Raw genomic sequence first — 16,694 nt, forward strand, 5'->3', positions numbered from 1 at the left:
AATATTTTATCCTGTAAAGTCAGCGGGTATGAAAATGACAAATTTTTCCGACTAAAATCTTAGATTTTTTGCTTTCATCAGCCATGTTCAACTACTAACTCAATTGTTGAATGCACAAAAAACAATTATCAGCTGAAATTTCAGTCAATCGATTTCGGTTCGTTTTATAACATGGTTCCGCTTGTGAATTGTCAAAAAAAGAACTGACCTTGGAATATTAAGAGAATATATTTTGAGTTCCGATTATGCTCTAACTAATTATTCCTTGTTTTTATCATAGGAAATTTTGACATGATTGACTTTAAATGTGAAATACCGATCAGTTATTCAAAAACATTTTTCCGTTAAGACGGTTTCTGGCTTAGTGCAATTTTTCACAACAATTTGACCCTTCTGAACTCCTTCTAATTATTGAGTTTCTTCTCGTCCTGAAAAAAAATTATTTTATGCTATCTATTGTGCTATGAAAAGCATTCACTTAAAAGCCATTTATGAGCCCATTTGGAACGAAATAGTTGGAATCTTTTCAATAATTCCCCCTCTTTTGCAAAAGGGGGGCTATTCTTGATTAGAATTTAAGCGAGCGACTTATTAACCAATCAGAGACGACTAATAACTTTCCACGTATACGCATACTATGTTAAACTGCATAGAATGACATACGCCACGCTATATTAATTAGCCGAACTATAATACAAAGCGAAAAGAATTTCCAACTGGTGGGTCGGTGGGTTAGTGCGTCACGGCTTCCCAGCGATAACCGACCCGCGATTTACGGATTACATTCCACAGCGCATGCGCAGCATGACAGCGAACAGCCGTCGGCAATTGCGCCTAAACTCTTATTCGGCTCTCTAAACTGTAGGCCAAGTAATACTGTGCTAAATTATAGCAGAGAAGGGGGCGATTCTCTACTAGGTACCAATGGGGGGGGCAATTGTTCAAAAAATCCAATAGTTCTAATTGATTAATTTAATAATCAACTTTCATCAGTGTTTTCCACTGGATAGAACACCTTCATCTTGCATGAAATTTGATTTTGCGAACCATGTTATAAAATACTTAAGATAGCTGCGAGAGGTGTCTATTTTTTCAAGCGCTGAACCAGCAATTATAGTTTTGTAAACCGCGATTAGTAACCCTAGCTATTAAACTTTATTAATTAGTCTTCTATGCTATTAAATACCAATTACGTTTTCTTTCAACTTTGCCTAACACTTGTATATGCTTTTTGCGGAAAACAATATTTTGGAAAGCAATATTGCAATATTTGCTATAACACATGCAATTGATAAAATTACCAATTAGTCAAAAATCAAGTTCAAATATGTCGATGATTAACAAGGAACTTTTTCATAACTCAACTTGACGTATTTATTGTTTCCACTAAAAAAACACTGCAAAAATGGGATGCAGAATCAAGAAGCCACATAATAATTTGCTTTTCTTCAGTGGTTTTTTAAAGCCAGGATAAAATTAAATCCATTGCTAAAATTCATTTTTAAATCCATTTCCAGCATTATTTCGAAGCGATATTTCAGATTTGAGAAAACTTTTTCCAGAGAATTTCTTAATTACTGCTGTAGTTTTATTAAATAAACGTTTAACAGCCTTTTTCACTTCAAGTTAAACAAAATCAACTTTAATAGCATAAAAAGTGAACCTGAACAAAACCGGTGTACTGGACAAAAAGTGTGATGCTGCTTCCATCCACAATTCTGGCAGCCTCATTTTCAATCGGTGGGAGAGGGTAAGTGGAGTCTTCAACAGTCATGACGTCACTCGATTGCAGCCCATGACTCAACGAGGTTATCTATAAACGGAGAAGGGGAATAGGTTGCCTAATCTGGAATATGAATTTAAGCATTTAAGATGAAAGACCTTTGATTCAGTTGATCACAATATTTTACTCAATAAACTAATCCAAAATGGTCTTGATGACCAATCTAAGCAACTGATATCCAGCTATCTCTCTAATCGATTCCAAAGAGTTCATTTACAAAATTTATTAACCGATTGAATAAAAATAGATAGAGGTATTTCCCAGGGTGCTATATTGGATCCCCTCTTACTCAATTCATACGTTGATGATATAAATAAGTAAAATCATGCTAATTGTCAGTTAAATCAATATGCTGATGACACACTCATTCTGTCGTTTGAGAAAGACACTGATAAATACAAAAAGTCCATCGAATCAGCAATCTCAGATTTATTTAATTTTTTCAATGAATAAAAATTACAAATTAACGGTAACAGAACTGGAATACTTTCGTTCAAATGTGGTAATGAGAAAGAGAAGCAATTTGACCTACAGGTAATTAACAAGGAAATTCCAGATGCAGCATTTTAAATGTGTGGGAGTTATTCTTGACAATGAGCAAAACTATCAAAAACACGTGAAAATGCTTCTGAGCAAAAATTTGTAAGGAATAAAAACTTTTTATATCTTAAGAAAAAAATGTTTATAAGAAAACGAAAAAAAAAACATTTATTGATTGCTTTGCATTAATTCATCTGCAATGCTTAGACGTAGATCTGTCAGCTATTGACAATAAACTACTTGCTACCCTTGAACTTCATTCAAACTGGGCTGTCAAAGCTTGTTTTAACAGAAAACAAAATTACAGCTCCATAGACTTGAAAATGAAGAATTCAATCTGACCAATTTCAAATATGCTGAACTACAGGGGAGCTGGTTATAAAAACAAATATTCTATTAAATTTGAAACCAGCTTTTTCACAAACAGGAATTAAACTGCTACCTGGAAAACACTATTGTCATATGCGTTCAGGTAATTTATACACCACACAAAAAATTAACTGTAAATTGGCCAAAAAGCGTTATGCGTGAAGGTAATAATTTGCAGAACAGAATTTCACCAAATCTAAGTTCTGCAAATCAATAAAAATTTAAATTATTGCTGCAAAAATTTTTTTTGATTTGAGTTTTTAGACACCCAAGAAAAGTAATACATGGTCACATTTCCTGGAAGGACATCTGGCTCACAAAGGAACAAAAAAATAATTGATTATCATTACTTTTTTGTACAGCTTTAAGCATTTATGTTGTTATATTGTACTCTTCGTAGTAAAACTACAAGACCTTTGAAATCTAGTGAGGTTTCGGTAATTAGGAGTAATTCAGTGTTTCTTTTTCAATCTTTTGCAAGATTTGAGCAAAAATTTCTTGCAATATATTATGTAAAATTTCTTGTGTAGAGAAATTGCAATTCAAACAAAATTTTCTAATATCATTTCTCAATTTAATATATTTTCTATAGATCAATTTTTTTATTATTTTTGATATAATAGGATAAGCCGAGAATCGTGCGAGAGTCTGAAATCCTCCATGATCATTTTAAGAAATACTATCTGGTCTGATATCAATATTTCGTGCAAAACGTGGTTGTTTTGTCAAGTTCCTGCTTATTTTTCAAGGATATATAAGTTACTGTCGAGTATGATGCTTTAAAAAAGGGTTGCTATCTAATTTGGTTAAGAAGTATTTGTGTTTGTAAGAATTCTACGAAGAACCTCCATTTTTAACATCTTGAGTGGTATTTGGAAAGAAAAGATTGTCTCTAATACATCAAAAAAATCTTGTAAATCGCAGAGTTTCATTCAAGATCTTGCGAGAATCTCGTCAAACTGGATAGGATGGACAAATCAAAGATTAGTTGAAAAGTTGAAATTCTTACATCACTTAGCATTTTAAATTTGTTGTTTTAACAATTTTGTTTTGATGCTTTGCAAGATTTCTTTTCTGAGCAATTTAAAATTATTTTATGCAAAGTTTTTTCATTTTTATATCAGAGCAATGACAAAAAACGAACAAAACAATAATTTTACATAAGCTTATGAACATACTCGTTTGAAATTGTGCTTCATAAACGTCGGGCGTTTAAATGGATGTCCGTATGAATAATATGTACCCAAAAATGTTTATATTCTGTCTGTCGGGTCAAAATTTGACAAAAATTTAAACTTTGTTCATATCTCTACTTTCTATTGCAAAAACCTATGTTGGAAAAAATTGTTCCTTTCATGGCCTATATTGACTATCTTGCCACTATGCTATCAAAATCAATTGTTCTTTTCAACAGGAATTGGTCGAACAAAGTTATGGTCTTATCGTAAGCTATGACTTCAACATGCCGAGCTATATCGTAATAAAATGACGAAAAACCTCATAAGAGTATTTGGCTCCTGGAACCAATCCAGTGCTGTAGTTGAATGTCCAACCGGCTGTTGATACAATATGTGGCATTTGTCTGTCCAGATTTACATCTCTTATCAAGTATTCTTCAATTCGTCTTTCCTGGGCCCATGTAAACTGAAGGGTACTTGTTGATCGCTCCGTCTGAAAAATTGAAAACATTACAATACTTTTTACACAGGTCTTTTAGGCGATTATCTCATAAAACGTTTTTTCGAATTGGATGCAGTCATGAGTAGAAGTTTTCTGTAATGTCGACACCTATAAATTAAAGGTTGTCTTTGTAAAAACTTTCTAGTCAAAAATTGGGTTTTCGATACAGTTAAACCGAAAACAAAATTGTTCATTTTGATTATAGTATGAAATTGATTATTTATGCATTTTAAACTATGTTTCGTTGATCCTTTGCAAAATGGATTCCAAAAAAGGTCAATTGCCTTGTTAAAACTTCTCAGTCTACTAGCATTTGTTGTTCCGACCCAATTTAGTGGGGGGATGCATACTCAAATGGGTTTTTTTTGTTCAGTCAATTTTGACCGGCCGATATCATCATCTTAAAGAGTTGTGAGTGGTATCATTAAAAAACCCGTCAAGCGTACAATATGAAAAAAAAATTTGTTTGATTTTTGCTTTCTACAGAGAGTTACCGAGGCTGAAAGTTTGGTGAATAGGAGACAATATTCCGTTGTTTTTCATTCACATTTTCTGTTTTTTTGACAAAATTCTCGTCATTTTCGATAAAAATATGTTAATGTTGTTAACGCTAGTGGGACTGTTTTGAAGATAGAGTAGGGTTGCTGAATCGTTCGATCCAAATTTGTCGGCTAAAATTTATGCTAATCTTCCCAAATTCAGACTTAAATCATCAAAATTGGGACCAAATATGGCTTTTTAGCCCATTTTCTTTAAATTTGCGGGAAGTTGACAAGTTAAAACTGCAGCCATATTCTTCGTAAGATAAAAAAAGAGCTAGCTGTGCTCACATTTGCTTTTACAGTCTTCTGGAAATGTAACTTTGCCGGATTTTAGCAAATCTAAACCCGATAATTATACAAAATGCATTATTTGTTTTTGATGTACTGAAAAATGTTGTCTAAAAATTGATCTATTTCAGAACCATTTCAACAACTGAGCGTTGTTTTAGACGGGCAGCAATATCAGAATTGATCTTGATCTCGACATAGGTCCCTGCGGTATAAAAATTTTCAAATATAATCCCGCATTCAAAGATTTTATATAAACTACTGACAAGAATTTACAATCAGGGCCCCATTATTGCCGGAGACCAATTTAAAAAATGAAGCCCAATATATATATATATATATATATATATATATATATATATATATATATATATATATATAAACGTTTCAGAGTTAAGCTCATGGTTATTTATGGCTCTGACTAATTTTTTTAACAAAAATTTATGGACTTCTTATATTTTGATTTCATTTGTCACTTTTTTGTAGTGCAATGAATTATCTCCCCAATCAAAGATCCAATTGGCGTTTTCAATAGGAATAAGTGAACTTAGACAATGCTTTCAGTTGTCATCTAGTGTCTCTTATGGCTTTGGATACAATTATTGTGAAAACTTTAGTGAATTTGTGAACTTTGCCACTATTTTATCTTCTTTCAATTTGTAGCTTAGTCGCAGTAAAAACAGACAAAAACCCATTTCCCCTGAAACATAGTTTATATTTAACTAATGGTTTCTTGGTTTTGATGCCACGAGTTTTCACTTTTTTTTTACAATTTTTAGGAATAATTGAACATTTTATAGTTTCATTTTTTGCTTGTCCAAATACCACTTTATTGTCAGTTAGAATTGAAGGAGCGAATTGTTGGACGACTGCACAGCGTCAAACAAAAAACGCGTATCTGAACGTGTTAATTGTTTTTGCTGAATAGTTTATGCTTTTGGGTTGAGACACTGTTCTCTGGCAAGGTTTAGTGGACTTTTTATTTTTCTTCCTATGTTCGTCATTTTTTTGTTTTTTTGTTTTTGATATGTCTCACTTGATATGTCTCACTTGTTTTCCCAGGAAGCTTTAATGAACGGATTTCAGTTTACAGCTAATTGTTTTAATGACGTTCAAATTAACTTTTAAGACTAAAAGATTTTTTCAACTGACTTTTATGACCTCATTTTCTTCACCATGTAACTAAACCTCACTAATAAGAAGTCTCAAATATTATCGCTGATTCGAAATTTTTTTCCTCTTGATTTTATGTTCTGACTGCAACTTTTGGTTTCTTTTTGTTGCCATTTCTCTGTAGTCCTTCCATAAGGACGACCTGTTGATATTCAGATGTGAAGCAAGTGATGATTCACAGTTTTTGAAAATAACATCTTTTAAATATAATGACCTGAAGACTGTGGTGTCGTAAACTTGTTTGTGACGTTTTGGCATCTGTCTGTATTTGCTGCTGTTTTGTAGTCTCGTGAATAGCTCTCAACAATAACATGCCCAATTGGCTTCTTGAGGTGTTGCAACTTAATCTTTCTCTTTTTGTTGAAATCTTATTCCGGTTTCGACATTTGAAAATATTTTTTTTTTCAAAAACATATTTGACATTTTCGCCATTTTAAAAAATTTTTAGCCGATTTATGGCTTCGTCTCTGTCAAAACAGGTCAGATTCCGTTTCCAGTGAGCAACTTTTTAAAATTCATACTAGTTTTAATTTCAACCATTTGTTTCTCGGCTTTGTTTCTACTAGATTTCTACATGATTTGTTACTACGAGATTTGTTACTATTGAGATTTTTACGTATTTGTTAATTAATTGTAGGTCCCATTGGATTTGGAATTTGCTTAACTGAACGCTCTTTTTTGTTGACCTGAACACGCTCTTTTTTGTTGACCTGTTACCCAGTGGATTGAGGGCAGGTCCCATATCTTTTCTGATGAAGTATAGGTTAATTTGTTTTGTTCTGGTTTTGTCTAATGCAAGCTTTATTTTTTTTGATTTTTTTAATATGGAGAATAAGTTTCGGTCGTAATTAATATTAGTTATTTGATTTTTTATTGTCTTTTCTAGTATTCCTATTAACAAAATGTTTCATCGGCCCTCTAACGTGTCATTTTTTATTCCGTCAATGGTTTGTTGAAAGATACGTATTTTTTTGATAGTTTTTTATCTCATCATCCTTTGTCGAAAATGCGGATTGTTGGCAGTTTAGTCAAGAATGTGGATGAGCGGGGTCGGAAGATTATGTGCGCACGCACATTAACCAGCCTCCTTGCTTTAGTATATTAGGTTCAAAACTAAACTTAAGTTAAAGCCCTTTAACAGATCTCAAAATTGTTTTTTTTCAACCATTCAGAGCACCAATAGCTTTGAGCAAATCTGTTTAATTCAGAATTAAAAAATGCCGTAGGCAGTCATCAGACAATCACCTTTTATCCAAGCCCATTTTTGAAGAAAACGTACAAATTTTAGCAGAAAAAAATTATCGCAATCAAAATAAAACGCTTTAATATTTTTCTTCACTACCAAGTTTTTGGCATTGTCTATACTTTCATCAGGTTTCAACATACTCTCATCTACCCTTGCAATTTTTTTGTGTTGTAAACTGTTTTTCTGTTTTTTTTCATTTTTACAGCCTCATTATCCTAATTTTGTTATTCCTATTACATTTCCTCATTTCATTTTTCCTATTTTCCAACAGTTTTTTAAGTTAAATTTTCAAATTTTTTGGCAGTTCCTTTACAAAATTTTTACAGCTTTAATATTATCTTGTGCATTCATTTAAAAGAACCCCTTTTGCGTCTTTGAAAAAATGTATACCCCAATTTACACTATGTACCTAGAACAAACACGCATTTTGTGTGGAATCCAAAATTTCGGCTCTTCAAACTTCTTTCTGTGCAGTGGATTCTGCAATTGCATTATCAATGGAACTCTAATTAGAGCTCCAAAAAATCAATCTGCGTTAGAAATATCAGTTAAAAAATGCTACAGTAGTTCAAAACTAATGCCAATTTTGCAAACATTTGCAAATCTTTGCTCGATAAAGCCAAATTTGTAAAAATTTGCAAATTATCTCTTCGCAAGATCAAATTTGCCAAATTTTGCTAAATTATGTCAAGTTTGCAAAAGTTTGAGCTCTGCTTAATTTATTAACGTGGGATATTTCCCTAACCATTTCTCTGTGATTCAATTTCTCTGTGATTCATTTCTCTGTGGTTAATTCAATTGAAAAATGTCTAAAGTACAACTTGAAAACGATATGTGTGGTCAAATCACCCTACAAGGCCAACTACTAACGATTAGGGACAAAAATTATCAGACCTGTTTGCAAATTTTTGTAAAATTAATGCATTATTTAATAGAATTTACAAAATTATTTATAACTAAATGCAAATTTGACCTTAATATTAAACCAGGGTATGTTATAGAAAGTGAAAAATTTTGTCTTCAAATTTAATTTTTGTCTATTGGGGGCTAAGGTCACACAGCTATGTTTTGCATTAATAGAACAACTAAACTGTGCTGACGCGTTGAGGCTCTTGAGATTGATCTAATTTAGAACAAAAAATTTTACTAAGTTATTGTTTTTTCGACTTTTTCGGGACAAAAACTCCTGGCTTTTCTTGGACAAAGAAATCGAATAGCTTTATTGCGTTAAACAGACTCTAATGAAATTTCGTTCGCAAATATTTTTTAGATATGACTACTAAAAATTGAAAATGTTCGTCCTTTAAACGTATGCAACACGTTTCATTAAAATTCAGAGAATTTCTGAAAATCGTAAACTATTTTTAGAAGGAACATACAAAACGCTTAATACATTTCGTCTTCCAAACAGCACTTACGTATGGCCGATTCCCTACAGTGAGTGTGAACACGTCATAATGTAGGAGAGTGGCAGCCGCTGTGACCAACGAGACAGGTCTAACAGGAGGGCTTGTGTCAGAGAAAGAGTATACCCGCTGGAGAGGGTTCGAGCCCCGGCTGGTCGAAGTTATATTCCACACGTACGCGGAACCGGGAATGATGCCAAAGTTAAATTCCAGCGACAACCTATTTAAGAAAAGGTAAAAATTTGATCGGCAAAAAAAACAGCTGATCAAGTTGAATACTTCAACGTACATTTTCCAATAGATAAATATGAGAAGAGCCTTTCATCAATAGTTGAAATCACATGCAGCGGCTTTTAGATTTTATAGGCGTATTAATAGATCATTTTTCGAGGGGAATATTCAATCTGTTTCATCCTCTTTTAAATCATTCTATTATAATGTATCGTTGAGATGGAACTTGCTACCATTATTACTACGAGATACAAATGTAAGTGTAGATGTATTCAAATGTCAACGAAAAAAATTCTGATAACCGAGTCAACAAAAGTGTTAATGAGTAAATAAAAGAGCAGCGAGAAATTGAAAGCGAGAAAAGATTACGTCATTTTATTTGCGTTTGTTTTACAGAATGCGTGCAAAGCAGAGAAAAATTTGGTTTAACATAATTTTCGTTGAGCCTACTAATAAACTAAATCGAATGCGCTCTTTCCAGGCTTAATTTTGTTATGTTTCAAAAACTTCTCGGTGATCAGTCTTAGACTAAGACCTGCCAAAAATTTATTGCTAGATATGCCGTTTTGATTCAGTTTGCTTTTTGCCTTAACGTTTACAGGCAACCGTTACTTTGCTTTCTCGATCTGACGAAAGACTGTTTTATCAGCTTTATGTTGGCGCCGCATCCTACAATTAAAGACATTTTATTTAGGAAAAACCTAAATTGATTCGTGAAAAGCGACTTAGATTTTACCTCTAGCGCAACAAGTGATAGAGCCTCGTGACATTGTATCCTTCTAATAACCTCACCACGTTTTGCTGTCAAGAATTGGTTTAGTTATGTTAAATTGAAATATATGAATAGTTGCAGCCCATTTCTCTGATTTCGCTCCGTACAAAGCCACCTCTGAATCTTCAACAGAACAGAGATTGATCAGAGGTTTCTCAGGACGGACCGATACTGATCAGAGGTTTCCCCAAGACGAACACAGAGACTGATCAGAGGTTTCTCAAGACGGACACAGAGACTGATCAGAGGTTTCTTAAGACAAACAGAGGCTTATCAGAGGTTTCTCAGGACGGACCGAGACTGATCAGAGATTTCCCCAGGACGAACGCAGAGACTGATCACAGGTTTCTCAAGACGAACACAGAGACTGATCAGAGGTTTCTCAAGACGAACAGAGGCTTGTCAGAGGTTTCTCAAGACGACCAGAGACTGATCAGAGGTTTCTCAAGACGATCAAAGAGACTGATCAGAGGCTTCTCTCAAGACGCACAGAGACTGATCAGAGGCTGAGAAAGAACCGTGAGACTCATCCAAAAGCTTTCACCAAATCTTTGCTATTGCACCAAATTGATTATTGTAACCGGCAAATCTAGGTATCCCCCCTTAGATTTTGATTGATATCTTCCAAACCATTTGGACAGCCAAAAAAAACTGTACTGACCTGGTCACCGATAACCTATCCGTTATAGTTTGAAAACATCATTTTTGAAAATTTTTTGTGAAAAAAATGCGATAATTTTTTATTGCGTTATATCTCGCTGAATTTAGTTCAAGAAGGCTATAAACGTCTTAAATTAATCGAAGCCAAACAAAAGTTTGAAAAAATTGACCAAATTTGAAAAATTGGGAAAAAACCTATCCGAGCATTCTAGCATACTCATATAGTTAGATAGATTAAAACGTTCAAAAAATAAAACAAGTTTAGTCAACTCCACAAAAAATCAGGTAACTGATATTTTTACAATAAGTGCTTATTTTTGGAAAGTCGTGAAAAATTGCGCATTTAACATCAAGGCTCGGATTTTGAGCAAAACTCACATCACTTATGTTGTAAAAACATTATATGGTTTTCATATTAGCTGCAAGTTCACTGCATCACGCCATAAAGACTTTGCCTCAAGCGTTACAAGACCATTATAAAAAATGAAATTACCCTATACTGGGGCAATATCATCTGAGTTTCAATCCTAACGCAGTGAAAGTATGAAAAACTGCTCCGTTCCAATAGAGTCACTTCTTTCGTGACAAAACTAGGCTAGTTATATGGCATGATGTAGTGAATAATTCGATTTCACGTCATCGCAGTAACAACAATAAGCCTTTAACACCTTCGCAGCTTTGAAAGTGCTTGAAAACTATCAGGAGCGCATAGAAGCTATATTGCATTGCCTCAGAGAGGTAACTCCTGGTAAATACGGTCAGCTCAAGCGTAGTACTCTAGTTACCATCCATATAGTGAAAGACATTGTGCCTAAGCGCAAACAGAAAGACCTTAATTTACTTAAAGAGTACAGAGCATTACACCAAAAGCCTGCGCTTGAGCTGAAAACACCCACTATAGTGTTAGCACATAAGAACGAACTCCGGTTATTGATAACACGCTCCCGACCGAAAAAACTTTCTAAGCGCCATCGTAAAACGCTTCGCACCCGTCATGCGTTCGAGGAGGCGGAAATCAACCAGACCTTTGATAACCTGAATGTCACTTAGTCTTGCGTTGTTGTGGGAGTCTACCCGCTGACTGGCGGTGATACTTGGTTTACTCCTGAGTTACGAGATAGTTTGTGATTGGTTCACTCCAATAGCGCTTTACTCAACGTTTCGCTCTCCCCATTTTTTGAGTTATTCGCTGACGTCCGTTTTCTTCAGGTTATCTGGTTTAATTTCTCAGTTTCCGTCTTTTTGTTTCCGCATCGGCGTGTTTCTTTCTATCACCCGCTTATCTGTTTTATGATGCAGTATGTTGAGTTTTTGCTGTAGTAATTTTTTTCCTGCTAGTATGCTGGTTGGTTGTTTTGTCTAATTCCTTGATAGGGTTTGACTTAAGTTCAATCTGGAGGTAAGGCTGGTTTGTTTTGTGACTTTCACCACAATTGTTTGCCGGCAATTTGTTTTAGCTTCAATTATTTTGGTAGTATGGACTTTTGTTGTCTGGGTATGGTAGTTTGCTAGGGTGTGACTTAAGTTTGTTCTGGATTTACGGCTAGTAAATTTCCTGGCCTTTTCGACTTTTGATTATACTACATCGTTGCCGTAATTTGATGTATTGATGCCGTAGATAAAGCCTCATAATTTTTTGTGCAAGTTTACCTTGCAGTAGCCTCTCTCCCTCTTTCTAGATTGTTACTTAAGTTTATTGTGGAGTTACGGCTAGTTTGTTTGATTGAGTCTGTTGCTGTGGTTTACTAGCACTGTTCCTCCCGCCTCCTCGCTCTTGGTTTACCGTCTCCCTCCCGTGCTATCCCGGTTTTCCGTTCCGTCGCAAGCTACCGCGCAACGCTTACTTCCCGTCCGTACCGTTTTCCCGTTTCGTCGCGCGCCGTCCTGTCGATGTTTCTTTTTCGCCCGTACCATGTTCCCGTTTAGTCCCGCGCTCCTCGCCCAACTCTCCCGTTTGTCCGCCTGGTTTCCCGTTGTCGTGCGTTACCCGTTTGGCGTCTCTTCCCGTCCATCCCGTCTCCCGTTCTGTCCCGTGTCGCGCTTTCTGCGCTCACCGTTCTTTCTTTCTTTCGCCGGGTACTACTGTACTTGCCAAACAACTTTGATTTTTGGTGGTTTAATAGGCAAGCCGTCACACTAGGGTTCAGTTTAACCCATTTATGTTGTGTATGTGTGTGTACTTTTGTAATATTACCAAATTTAACTTTTGGCTCCTGTTTTAATATGATCATGGCAACATCTCAGGACAAATTCAACAAACTTTTTTGTGTTAGGGCAAAATTAGAGGCTAAACTTAATAAAAATTATGATAAAATTAACAATTCTGTGGATAAGCAAGATACGAAAGTTAAGATCGAATGACTGATTGTGAAATGCAAGGATGCTTTTACTAGAATAGTTGATAAGAATGAAGAGTTCTTAGATCTGGCGCAAAAAACTGAAGATCCAGATGCTGCCTGTAAGAACCTTGAAAAATGGTTAGAGTCTGTAACAGAGAAAAGTGACAAGGTCATTGCTGCAGCTCGATGGTATAATGATTGGGTCCAAGACAAAGAGACAGCAGAGCAGTATAACTCTCACCATTTTAGATCAGGTTCACAAAAAGATCAAGTCAGTGTCAATGAGGCTTAGAACTATCAAGACTTAAGAAGCAGAATCTTGCGAAACAACATGAGGCAAAGCTGCGCATTGCTAAACAGCGTCTTGAAATTGAAAAACAAAAAAATATTGCGAGACTTGGAAACTGAGCAGCTTGAGGAGGATAATCGCAATAAGTATTTGCTGCAGCCCTTGAGGAAATTGAATTGATGACAAAATCATCAGCAGACGGGTGTGGTACTGGCAAAATGAGCGAGTTTTTTACAGAAAGAAGTTCAGTCGAGAGCAAGAAACTTGTTCAAGATTGGGTCAATTCGTCACCGGCCAGAAACATGGCAGATGTTGTAAATGAACTGAGTTTGCACTTTTCTGGTTCCATCGCCCGATCCAAACAATCAATTGTCCGACGCCCTTCTTCAACTCAACCTCTAAACTCACACTCTAATCTCATATACACATGGTCAAGTTGAAGCTAACATCAAACTCCCTGTCCATGAGCTGCACGAACAAAGTAGTAGAACCAATGTGACTGATAATGCACAAGTGGCAAACAACACCATGCAAGAGCAGCGACAGCCTCAATATACGCCTCCATCACCCCCAAAACACTTTGGTATGCCAACTCAACTAAACGCCCCAAACACAGCCCGACAACTGTCTCAAGCAAAAATGCTTTTCGATGGTACCATTTGGATTCAGAAAACTGCTTATTTTTTCCTTTTCTTGTACCGGAAGACAAGCCGGTACTTCAGAAATGCTCGAAAAATTTTCGATGAAAGAGGTAAATCGTTTACTGAAAAAAGAGCTTGGTATCTCCATTCTCGTAATTGAGACAGTAGGGAAAAAGGAGCCCCTTTCACTCCTTTGCGACTTTTTTTGTAATAAATAAAGGCGTCTTCTTGCCCTGGCTTTCAGTTGATTCTGATCATCTGCGTCCTGTAGATTTAAAACTACTCGGGAAAAACAGAAAATTTGAAGTTGGTTTGTTTTTTGTCCGCTGAAACGTATTACAAAGATGTAGACAACACGTTGTTGGGTGCTTTGTACTGGTCAAAAACATGCCTGTTTCACATGTCCTATTTTTCCTGATAGATGATTACTTGTTTGATCCTTGGCTTGACCTGTCCAAATGATAATTTGTAATCCTTCAACTTAAAAACCCTCAAACGCTGTTGCTTGGTCACTTTGAACAATAGTGGGTTGTTTTAGTTGATTACAATAGAAGATTGTTTTAGTTGATTCAATTAAGGTTTCAAGGATGCCAATATACAAAATTGTAACATAAGCAAATACAGCGCGCATATTATTGATTTTTTTAGTTGAGCTTAAAGCACTTTTGACTAATCCTTTGTCCAAAACGTTTTATGACAAAGGGTTTTATTTTTTTGTCTCATTGATAAATAAAACGACCTGGGGATTTCAGCTCTATTTTACGTTACTGGTTCTAAACCAACTGACTTTTGAGGTCAATTTTCATCTTTTATATGGTTTTTCTGTCAAGTTTACGTAATTAATCTGTCTCCAGGTTATGGTAGCGTACAAAGTAACTAGCAACTCTATATTAAGCAAACTTAATACTTAGATATCAAAGCTTTAAAATATTTCTTAAAAAATTGTCCACAGAAATTGCTTCAAGTTTGCAGTTCACTTTAACTTTTAACTCTCGTTGATTCTCTGAGATTAGATTTTTTGGCTACTTAAGAGACCAAATTCTCCAAAAATTCATTGTTTCTTTTTTAAGCACCATATTGAATTCTCAAAAAAAACTTCAGTTCTCTTTCTTACAACAATCTAACTCATTTCATGCTTTGCCAAAAATGAAAAATGCGCTAGTAAAATGCCGACTTTTACCTAAAAGTTTCCATCTTTTTCAAGGATAGAGGCGAATCCAGGCAATCAATTTCCAGTCCGACAAATGCCCCGACTCCCGAATCGAAAACAACATTAGACTCCACCGAATGACTTGTGATTGAATAGGTCATTGTCACTTCAGCTGTGTAAAGAGATCGTACAAATGTCAGTTGAGAACTATTTCGGCCAAATGCACTTTCGGCCAACATACGCATTGTGTATTCTTCTCCAGGAGTGAGGTCAACAACCGTCACATTGTTCGGGCTGAAACGGAAAACAGGTAAAAACCTATTCGAACTTCTGGATCCGGCGTGAACAGGCGCAAGAATTTTGTTTATTTATCACCGTGGTATATGAATGGGTCAGACCGAACAGATCCAAGGCCGACCCTGGGCCAGACCGAGCAGACCGAAGACCTGGGCCAGACAGAGCAGACCCCTAGGCCGACCGTGGTCCAGACCGAGCAGACCGAAGACCTGGGCCAGACAGAGCAGACCGAAGACTTGGGCCAGACCGAGCAGACTTGGGCCACCCTGGGCTTTGATCAGGCCAAATAGTTTGTTTGGACGCTGATCAGAGATAAATTTATTGATGTTACCTCTCCAAAGCGGTTTAAAAAACTGAAAAAAAAAACAGAAAACTAGAAGTTGACCACACCAAACAGACCAACGATTGGGTATGGGCCAGACCAAACACACCCAAGAACGGGTATGCCAGATCGAACAGACCGATCATTGACTATGGGCCAGCTAGAAGAGACCTAATTCAGGTTTGGGTCAGGTGGAGCAGCGTGACCACAATTTTGTCCCGTTTTATGAGCTCGATCGCACCGGACCACCCTGTCCACGACCAAGGTCCGTCTGTCCCATACCTGTCTTGGGTTGCGCACTTGATCCTGGGCATCATTCAAATATTAATATTCAACAGAAAATTGCCATAAACGCAGATGAGACCCCGAATCAGATAAACTTAGTTCGAAACTCTGTTTAGGGCAAGTTGTCATAATAATTGCGGGTAAAACACCGCTAAAAATAGCAGCTGGTAAAAATTAACCTCCAGTTTACTGTTTGTAGTTAAGTTCTTAAGATGGTGGAAATACAGCCCAAGAAATTATTGTCTGGAGATGTCATTCCGTTCTTCAATTTTTCAGCGACAGATTTTTCATCAATTTTTCTGAGGAACTTATTTGAAATTGTTTCCGGTAGATTGAACAAATAAGTGGTACATTGAATCATTGATCCATTATTCTGATCCCTAGACAACAATCTAACAACAACTGCCCAAAAAGATTTTTGCGATGATGGAATATCCAAAAGGCCTAAATAAGAATTGGGTTTTCATTGTCTCGTCTTTTATCACACATTTTAACTTCCAATCTCTAAAACTTTAGCTTTTGGGGCTTCCGAGCGGCAAGTAGAAATCAAAGCCGAACACGTTTAAAGTAAAGCCGTTGTACCCAAAGAAAATTCCAGTACGTTTCTGGCAAGACCGTCTGCGCTTTGCGGCGATAATGGCAAGGTTTTCAAATTTTCAGTTTTGCTTCTTCAGATGCAAA

General features: G+C 35.9%; 1 protein-coding gene across 1 annotated transcript in view; it reads right to left on the bottom strand.

Annotated features, from left to right (window-relative positions):
• Positions 1-15,354, bottom strand: part of LOC142340646 (uncharacterized) — a 43,980-nt gene extending 28,626 nt beyond the window's left edge. Inside the window, exons 1-4 of the mRNA XM_075391337.1 lie at positions 15,140-15,354; positions 9,040-9,247; positions 4,190-4,363; positions 1,664-1,813 (exon numbers count right to left, since the gene is read on the bottom strand). Of these exons, the coding sequence (XP_075247452.1) occupies positions 1,664-1,813; positions 4,190-4,363; positions 9,040-9,247; positions 15,140-15,354 (747 nt within the window). The remainder of the gene's footprint in view (positions 1-1,663; positions 1,814-4,189; positions 4,364-9,039; positions 9,248-15,139) is intronic.
• Positions 15,355-16,694: the final 1,340 nt, after the last annotated feature.

Source organism: Convolutriloba macropyga, chromosome 6 (assembly GCF_964194025.1).
Source record: "Convolutriloba macropyga chromosome 6, txConMacr16.3, whole genome shotgun sequence".
Lineage (NCBI taxonomy): Eukaryota > Metazoa > Xenacoelomorpha > Acoela > Convolutidae > Convolutriloba > Convolutriloba macropyga.